Source organism: Mizuhopecten yessoensis, unplaced genomic scaffold, assembly GCF_002113885.1.
Source record: "Mizuhopecten yessoensis strain PY_sf001 unplaced genomic scaffold, ASM211388v2 scaffold2429, whole genome shotgun sequence".
In the NCBI taxonomy this organism is placed as follows: Eukaryota; Metazoa; Mollusca; class Bivalvia; order Pectinida; family Pectinidae; genus Mizuhopecten; species Mizuhopecten yessoensis.
In genome coordinates, this window is record NW_018404542.1 from 300485 (window position 1) to 310445 (window position 9961).

Sequence of the window (9961 nt, forward strand, 5' to 3'; positions counted from 1 at the left end):
TTGACAGCCTCAGTGTAATATTAGAAGTGTAATGTGATGCCTCATCACTAGTTGACAGCCTCAGTGTAATGCTAGAAGTGTAATGTGATGCCTCATCACTAGTTGACATTCTCAGTGTAATATTAGAAGTGTACTGTGATGGCTCACCTCTGTTTGAACCATGGACATCCTGTCCTTCCTCATCTTATTTATGAACAAATGAACGTCGATCCGGTCGTGCTTTTTACCGAACTCCAAGAGAGCGTCTAAGGCAATAAATGTTCCTGTTCTTCCAATGCCAGCACTGAAATGATGTAAAAGAAAACCCACAGAACTAAATATGTAAACATTGAACAATATATGCGTTTCGGAAATATCAGCTTTAACTATTAGATATATATTCAATGCCACGTTTTGCACGGTGTTGATGTGTTCGAATTTATTTGCCTTAACGTCTGGCAAACAAGAGATTCTCTTAATATGCATGAATGCATAATGAATATATGTTCTACAAAAACAGAAAAAGAAAAATCTAAAACTATACTGAAAATACTTTGAAAGCAATACTTTTGACAACAAGGAGTTTGTTGTGGTGTTTAAGATGGTCACATTTCTACTGTTTTATGTCATTTACTAACAACTAACCTAAACCTGTAATTATGTGTCCAAAATGATAATGTAAATAACCCTCGTGTTAACTCCTCCTCTGTTATCATCCTACCTGCAGTGAATTACCATCTGTCCTGGTAGAGCAGTTTTGTGAAGCTTCACGCGACGTTGAAATAGAACAAGTTCTAATGAGTTCGGTGTCCCGTGGTCCGGCCAGGCTGTGAAATGAAACTGCTGTATTTCTTTCTTATCCTTAGACTGTCAAAAAAGAACATCTTTATATTCCTTGCATTTATTTTTTTCATCTTTGAATGTATACATGGTATCGTGTTTCTGTCTTCTTTCTCTACTTTTCAAGAGTGAAATAATGTATCGCTGATTTAGATAACAAGATATAACAAGCGCAGTCTATATAGTGAATTTAAGTCAGAATTGAATATACTGCATGGGGAAATAATTTTAAAAACAAATATTCTTAGTAGACATGTGAACTGATTTTGGTATCGGTAATTACATTCCAAACGTCAATAGGCTAATTCCTGAAAAGGTAGTCACTTCTATAGACAGGTGATAAATGCAGGGGGAGTGATTTCTCAGCCAAGTTTTATTTCATAATAATTTACTTAGCTACCTTATGATCGGTGACAGTGATGTCTCGGATAACATAGGACGCATAGAATCGTTCTCTGTTCAGCGTTATATTAAATGTTTGTGTTGTCATGGGTTCTTCTTCGTCAGGCCAGTATTTGTCACATTTTACCTGAAACGAGCACGGTTACTTGCTTGATTTCGAAATGCTGTAAAAGGAATCAGAAATAGCCATGCAATAGCATTACATTATAGTAAGGTAACATGAAATTGACCACATACCCTTAGCTAACAAATCGACCCAAATCAATGAAACACCATTAAAATGAAACTATCGTGAAACATATTTTTTTCGCCATTGAAATACGATTTTTAAATAATGGTATTGCCATGGCACAAAAAAGGTCTACACTTGGCTGGGCCATTGAAACATCATTGAAACACCACTTATTTGGTTACTTCTCTTTTGGGTCAGCCTTAACTTACCTTTCTTTTTAAATTAACCATCATGGACAAAAGGTCTTTTGGCAAAAGCAAAATAACATTCAATGTCTGATGATTTCAGATATCACAGATAAAAAAACATCAAAATTGTACCGATTGGGATAGCGTCATGTTCGATACTTAGATTATTGTTGGTTTACTAGCCCTCAAAATGTCATTTTTAATGGGCTGTATGTTGTAAAATGGTTACGTGATGGGCTTTATGTTGTACGGGGGTTCCACGATTAGCTTTGTGTTGTACGATGGATAAGTGATGGACTGTATTTTTAACGAGCATGAGGGGTACGCGATCGGCTTTGTGTTGTAAGAGGGGTACGCGATTGGCTTTGTTTTGTATGAGGGAAACGCGATCGGCTGTGTTGTATGAGGGGTACGCGATTGGCTGTGTGTTGTATGAGGGTTACGCGATTGGTTGTGAGTTGTATGAGGGGTATGCGATTGGCTGTGTGTTGTATAGGGGTACGCGATTGACTGTGTGTTGTATGAGGGTACGCGATTGACTGTGTGTTGTATGAGGGGTACGCGATTGGCTGTGAGTTGTATGAGGGTACGCGATTGGCTGTGTGTTGTATGAGGGTACGCGATTGATTGTGTTCTGTATGAGGGTACGCGATTGACTGTGTGTTGTATGGGGGTACGCGATTGACTGTGTGTTGTATGAGGGTACGCGATTGACTGTGTGTTGTATGAGGGGTACGCGATTGGCTGTGAGTTGTATGAGGGTACGCGATTGGCTGTGTGTTGTATGAGGGTACGCGATTGACTGTGTTCTGTATGAGGGTACGCGATTAACTGTGTGTTGTATGGGGGTACGCGATTGACTGTGTGTTGTATGAGGGGTACTCGATTGGCTGTGTGTTGTATGAGGGTTACGCGATCGGCTGTGTGTTGTATGAAGGGTGTGCGACTGGCTGTGTGTTGTATGAGGGTAACGCGATTGGTTGTGAGTTGTATGAGGGGTATGCGATTGGCTGTGTGTTGTATGAGGGGTACGCGATTGGCTGTGTGTTGTATGAGGGGTACGCGATTGGCTGTGTGTTGTATGAGGGGTACGCGATTGACTGTGAGTTGTATGATTGGTACGCGATTGGCTGTGTGTTGTATGAGGGGTACGCGATCGGCTGTGAGTTGTATGAAGGGTATGCGATGGGCTGTATGTTGTACGAGGGTTCCGCGATTTCTTTTATTAAAAATGTAAATTGCATGTACGGCCAACATATTTTTATCATCCGTTAGCTACGCTTAGGTAATAAAATGAATCGTATTTATAAGTAGTACGCTAGGTAATAGTCGTTAGATGAAATTTTCACTTACAACCGACTCATGGTAAGTGCAAACATTTAATTTAACAATTTTTGGTCATTTTCATATATTCCTGATGTTATTTGTACAAACATTCAGAGCGTCATTAGTACCTAAAAATAACGATAACGGACGCTTATATGTAATGAAGTATTGGCAAACGTCAGCGAGAAACCCACATTGTAAGATTTAAGTAAGCACACGTTGACTCAAACCTTATCAAAATGATATAAAAGATTACATTTTGTCATCTGTTTACCTTTCTATTTTCTACCAAATTTGTAAGCATCACTATCTTTCCCGAGTTCAGTTTCCAGATCATTCTCCAAAAGTCATCGTTCGTAGTTGGTAGAGGTCCTTTTATGAAATGAGAAATACATTGTAATGAAGGAGAAATATCATTTTGAACAGATTTTATATGATACTATCAAGGGGCTGATATAAACACTTTACTACAAGACGGACTTGAATAAACTATCAAGTGGCTGATATAAACATTTCACTACAAGAATCAATGAACAGAAACATTGTGGGGCTGATATAAACATCAGGCATAGACATAAATATGATTACTTTACTACAAGACGGACTGGAATAAACTATCAAGGGGCTGATATAAACTCTTTACTACAAGACGGACTGGACTAAACTATCAAGGGGCTGATATAAACATCAGGCATAGACATAAATGTGATCACTTTACTACAAGACGGACTGGAATAAACTACCAAGGGGCTGATATAAACATCAGGCATAAACATAAATGTGATTAAACTATCAAGGGGCTGATATAAACATCAGGCATACACATAAACGTGATTACTTTACTACAAGACGGACTGCAATAAACTATCAAGGGGCTGATATAAACATCAGGAATACACATAACGTTAAAGTGATTACTTTACTACAAGCAGGACTGGAATAAACTATCAAGGGGCTGATATAAACACTTTACTTCAAGACGGACTGGAATAAACTAACAGGGGGCTGACATAAACAATAGGCATATACATAACTTTAAAGTGATTACTTTACTACAAGACGGACTAGAATAAACTAACAGTTGGCTGACATAAACACTAGGCATATACATAACTTTAAAGTGATTACTTTACTACAAGACGGACTGGAATAACCTATCAAGGGGCTGATATAAACATCAGCCATACACATAAACGAGATTACTTTACTACAAGACGGACTGGAATAAACTATCAAGTGGCTGATATAAACATCAGGCATAGACATAAATATGATCACTTTACTACAAGACGGATTGGAATAAACTATCAAGGGGCTGATATAACCATCAGGCATAAACATAAATGTGATCACTTTACTACAAGACGGACTGAAATAAACTATCAAGGGGCTGATATAAACACTTTACTTCAAGACGGACTGGAATAAACGAACAGGGGGCGGACATAAACAATAGGCATATACATAACTTTAAAGTGATTACTTTACTACAAGACGGAGTAGAATAAACTAACAGTTGGCTGACATAAACACTAGGCATATACATAACTTTAAAGTGATTACTTTACTACAAGCCGGACTGGAATAAACTATCAAGGGGCTGATATAAACATCAGGCATAAGCATAAATGTGATTACTTTACTACAAGACGGACTGGAATAAACTATCAAGGGGCTGATATAAACACCAGGCATAGACATAAACGTGATTACTTTACTACAAGACGGACTGAAATAAACTATCAAGGGGCTGATAGAAACACTTTACTACAAGACGGACTGGAATAAACTATCAAGGGGCTGATATAAACATCAGGCATAAACATACCGTTAAAGTGATTACTTTACTACAAGAAGGACTAGACTAAGTTAAGCTCATGAATAGGAATATTAGCTGGAGAAAATAAAAGAGAATTGTTTTTGAAAGTATTTTACCTTGGGCTGCAACATACACCTTTCTATCTTCAACATTCTGGAACAGAACATTATCTAGCTGAATTAAATTTCGCGTTCGTCATCTTACCAGTTAATGTGGTTGGCCGTACATTGCTATTCTTGGGCTGTTATCAGGGCGTGGAGAGTATGGGGGCTTTGATATTAACATTATCATATGGTTGCATTTGTTATCAGACATTTCGAAAAAGACCGAACTTGGCCTTGGTTTATAAAAGTGACATTGACATGGTAGTGTATAATAAATAGTGAGTTATATGACAATTTTTATATCCTACATCATATCAGCCTGAGATTCCAATATCAGCCCGTGAGCTATTTTCAATATGCTATTATAACATACATAAGTGATATATGATTTCTTCATTTCACTCTTGGTATGTACGTATACATGACGTCTTATTACAACTTCACACAAATGTATTTTCAAACCTGTATCACACATTCTAAAATACAATAATACGAGCATTACAGATATGTGTTTCTAAAGCAATACAATTTTAATTACAATATCTTTGATATATAAGACATTTTTGCTGAAAACACAGAGTATCTACTGACTGAAAATGTAAACATTGGTACGATGTTTGTTTGTTTTGGTAGTACTCACATCAATGTAATTAGCGTTGATGTAGTCCGAACCAATTGCGCCAGGGAGGGGGTCAAGGACTACCCTTGAATGATCATCTAGTTATGAAAACCAACATCATTTCAAGACTATTGCATATATGTGCATTCATAACTCTAGGTTTTCCTTAAAGAAACCTCAACACAAAGTTACTTGACTAGTCAACTAAAGATGAAGCTTTGTAAGGTCAAAATGAAAAGCCTATGAATAAGAAATGTTATTTCTATTTCAAATCATTTATAAAAGGAAACATGTCATTAACTATCTAAAATAAAGTCGGATGTTCAAGATTTTGATATAAGAAATTGTATATAAATGCATTAATTCCATCTATTTGGGTCTTACATGGATATATAGTTTTGTATCTGTTCTTTGACTTATTCTTTTCTCCAATCGTGTGAGGGTGACATGCTCCATTTTGCAAGGTCTGTAAAAGATACAAATAAACAATTAATTGTATTTTGAAGATTTTTTTTTATATTTGTATTAAAAATAACAATATATATACAATATAATTAAATATAAATACTTTTCTGGTCATGCATTTGGTGTAAATATGATTTTTTCTCTCTCAAATATTTCTAAATTTAACAATGCTTTGTATTTCGGCATTGCGAAGCAATGTTCAGACGTCCGACTGAGTTGTTCTGCAACCATTAAAATCCAAAAAATAATTGTCATCATTGGAACTTAATCTATACAAATATATACTGCGGAAATCAGAGGGTGATACCTAAAGGATCAAGTAATACGCCATATGCTATTTTACATCATGCAAAACAATACTCACAAATGTAAGAAATACAGAAGATAAACTGTACGTAAGGACGCAAACTCAGCATGCAGACCAGAAAAACGTACGGACTTTCTATAATGTAATTTTCTTTTCTGTAGAAACGAATATATCGCATCAGACATATGATGTACTCTCTGAATGTTATCTTACGAATTTACTCAATCATTCATCAATGTCTCTTTTATCCTACCTATATCTAAATAAACCATTTCTCTCTAATTGGTTTTAAAATTTCTTATTTTGTTGGATGTTTAATGTTTATGTTTTAGAACTAAGTAAACTACAGTATTGCAATAATCTTACAAGAAATATACTTATTCAATTAATTTGAAATTACATGATATGTTTATTTTGTCTTAAAGATAGCATACGGTCCTTTTATGTACTTTCAAACAATGCTTATGTAAAACAAAATCTATGACTGCTTTAAAGACAAGTGGCTAAAACAGTGATGTAGAAGGGTAAATAAATAATTAATACAGAATATTACTTTAAATTCTGAAATCAACTCCTTTTCTTCGTCTTCCATGTTATTGGCAGTCATTTTTTTCAGCATAGCGACTGAAAAACCATTCTGTCTCTCGTTGTTTATTTTGTCTGTCCCTGGTGTACTTTCATTTTGAAGGTTGATAAGGGTATGTCCGTTCATTTCGCCTAAAATAGAATCCAGAACAATATGTTGTGAATTTGCAACGTATAAATGGTCAGTTTGCCACCACTTTCATTTTACAAAGTTATTTAGAGTTACTTTCCTGTTTAATTCTTGTTGTTTTATCAATATTTATACAAATGCATTAGATAGTAAGCCTTTTAAGAAGTCAAAACATTTTGAAATTATTCCACATATTTATGTTGCAGAAAAGTACTAGCAGTACAAATAACTTTACGGGTAGTGCAGCGGATAAGTTCCCTGCTTTATGATCAAGAGATCCGGAGCTAATCATCTCGTGGTTGAAATTATTTATGGGACAGATGGGCATCATAATGATATATATCTTTTGTAAGTCGTTTTCCTATCTTGCATTTGTAGCATGTATGTGAAACCCATATGATGAATAACATCAAGTAATAAATGATTTCTTGTTAATCTAAAATTCTGCTTATATTGATAGGATCAGTGTTCCCACACAATTGAAATAATACAAGTAAAACATTTATTTATCGATACATTTTTTTATCGTTTCCATGAAGTGCATGTTTGCCTCACGTGACAAATTATAAAACTTCACACTTGTATCAATCCAAGCGTATAACGCAAACATGATAAGGCGTTGCGATTCTTGCCGTTACAGTAAACAAGAACACAGCTTAAACGTTCTTTTCTTATCTGAATTGTCAATGTATGTACCGTACTTAATCACAAGTCATACAGATACACAAAAAAACATTATATAGCAAAATGGTCTCGATGAAAAATCTTATCAAGAATTCTGGGGGCAAACATGTTGAACTTTCGAAGATGTTTGATAAAACTTTAAAAGAATAATTAAACTACTAGGAAAAAATACGATTGGGAACGCTACGATATTACTTATATAGAGGATCTGTCATAAGTGTCCATATTAAATTTATATAATTCGTTCAATCATTAAATATGATACCAGCCTTTCTTTAGTCGAGTGTCATATCAAATTATTGAACGAGTTTAATAAATACAACATGACCTTGAAACAAATGTAAGATTCTATTTATCAAATAACATTCATAATTTGGAAAAAGAAACTTCAAATACAATGATATGTTCAAAGTATTCCAATCATCGTATTGTCGTTTCGTGCAGTGCAAAGAAGTTCCCGATTAAAAAAAAAAATGAACAGTTTTTAATGCAATAAAAATAATAACAAACTTAACATTTCAAATTCATTAAAAATAACAGTAAATTTATTATGTGGTATAGTGAATAAAAATAATACCTTTAGTGGCGTCAAAATATGTTCCCAGGATTTTGACCAATCGCAGCACGTTAAGGTTGTATTACACAGGTGTATTACCATATTTATTAGATGGCGGTATGATATGGTAAAATGGGTCAGTAAAACAATTTATTTATTTGGGCTTCAACACAAATGAAATATTTTTTGGGGATGCTTTTTTAAGAAAGGAAGCAACGTGATTCTTGGTTTCTCTTCTGGATAGCATTGATACTATTTAAAACAAAAGTTGCAAACTTAAGAAATAGTCGACAGCCCTTTTGTTTTTGTAGACAGGGTCGCTATTGAGGTGTCGAAACCCTTTGGTAATTTAGCGATTAGAGAATGATAATCTGCAATGTATTCAATGGCCAATACAGACATCAAGTGTTATTTAAATTATTGAAGCCAGAAAAGTATATCTCGAAAGGATAAACGGTGATTATACTTCATTTGAAAGCGACTTCATGACGTTGGCAGATTGATTACCGTTTTCCCGTTCTTATACCTTAAAAGAATTACTATTAAAATACACACACAAAAATGATACTGTGATTTTGTATAAGGTTTTGCTACGCTTTCAGTTCCATGTTAACTGAATGTTCATGTAAGCTGTAGCTGGATCATACACTAGTATACAGAACACTTCCACTTCAAAATGGCCAAAAACATTTATACATGCACATGCATTCATTTGTAAGGCAAATACGGAGAGGGTTTAAATATAACATCTCAGTTTATTAAAACGAACGCATAAAAAGCATGAACATTTGAGATGTGTTACGTTAAAATGTGGGTTCAAGTTGAAAAGTACGCTTTTTTTCATACAAATTCTTCGGTTATTTCATATTTTGTACAAATGATATCACTGGTGATACCTGTTTCTTGAAATTTCTTTGAAATTATAAAACAGCAAATGGGTTTTGTACTTTTGCAATAGTTGTATACAGCGAATAATAACAGAAACCCATCCTTACATTATTGAAAAATTTCATACCTGAACGGTTGTTTTCCCGATTTGAAGAATGTTGTATTTCATATTTTATGAATGGCACCGATGTATCCTCTCTAGATGAGGCCAATCTTCTGATGATGAAATATTAAAAGTAGTCACAATTAACGCAATTTTCATAGGATTTCAAAGCACTGTCAAGGCTTCTTTAGCGCTTTGGTATTTTCTTGAACATGTTTTACCTGGGATCCGTGGAATTTAAACAACAAAAATTGAAGAAGCACGTGTTGTAGAAGCATTACAAGAAAAATTCATGAAAATAATATTTTATATTCTGTACTATATATATATATATGTATCTGAATACAAAATGTTTTATGCGTTATACGTGTTTCATAATAAAATATATTATCGTGGTGTATTAGGTAAAATCCTATTGTCTCTGGCCTATGGTATCGAAACATATCTGTATTTTTCGGGTCTTGTTGTATATGTAATATGACTTTAAAATCGTAACATAAGGAACTAGTGACGCAGTAATTGTCTTGAAATAATTGGTGTAAACCATACATTCTGTAAACAAGAACAATTGACTGACGTCTGCTTTACCTTCTGACAATATACACTATAAAAACGACGAGGACAATACCACCAATACCACCACCAACTGCTCCAGCGTATACAGCCACATTACTGCCTTCACCTTCGAATTGCTTAACCTCTTTCCCTGACAAATAAAAGAATGGTTCAGTAAG

At 34.6% G+C, this 9961-nt stretch overlaps 1 protein-coding gene across 1 annotated transcript in view; it reads right to left on the reverse strand.

The window, feature by feature from the left end:
• The window catches only part of LOC110445948 (receptor-type tyrosine-protein phosphatase alpha-like), a 44010-nt gene that overhangs the window by 11927 nt on the left and 22122 nt on the right, over nt 1-9961 (reverse strand). Inside the window, exons 12-21 of the mRNA XM_021490844.1 lie at nt 9816-9933; nt 9252-9340; nt 6835-6998; nt 5894-5975; nt 5531-5607; nt 4903-4939; nt 3242-3339; nt 1220-1348; nt 701-846; nt 148-283 (exon numbers count right to left, since the gene is read on the reverse strand). Coding sequence (XP_021346519.1) covers nt 148-283; nt 701-846; nt 1220-1348; nt 3242-3339; nt 4903-4939; nt 5531-5607; nt 5894-5975; nt 6835-6998; nt 9252-9340; nt 9816-9933 — 1076 coding nt within the window. The remainder of the gene's footprint in view (nt 1-147; nt 284-700; nt 847-1219; nt 1349-3241; nt 3340-4902; nt 4940-5530; nt 5608-5893; nt 5976-6834; nt 6999-9251; nt 9341-9815; nt 9934-9961) is intronic.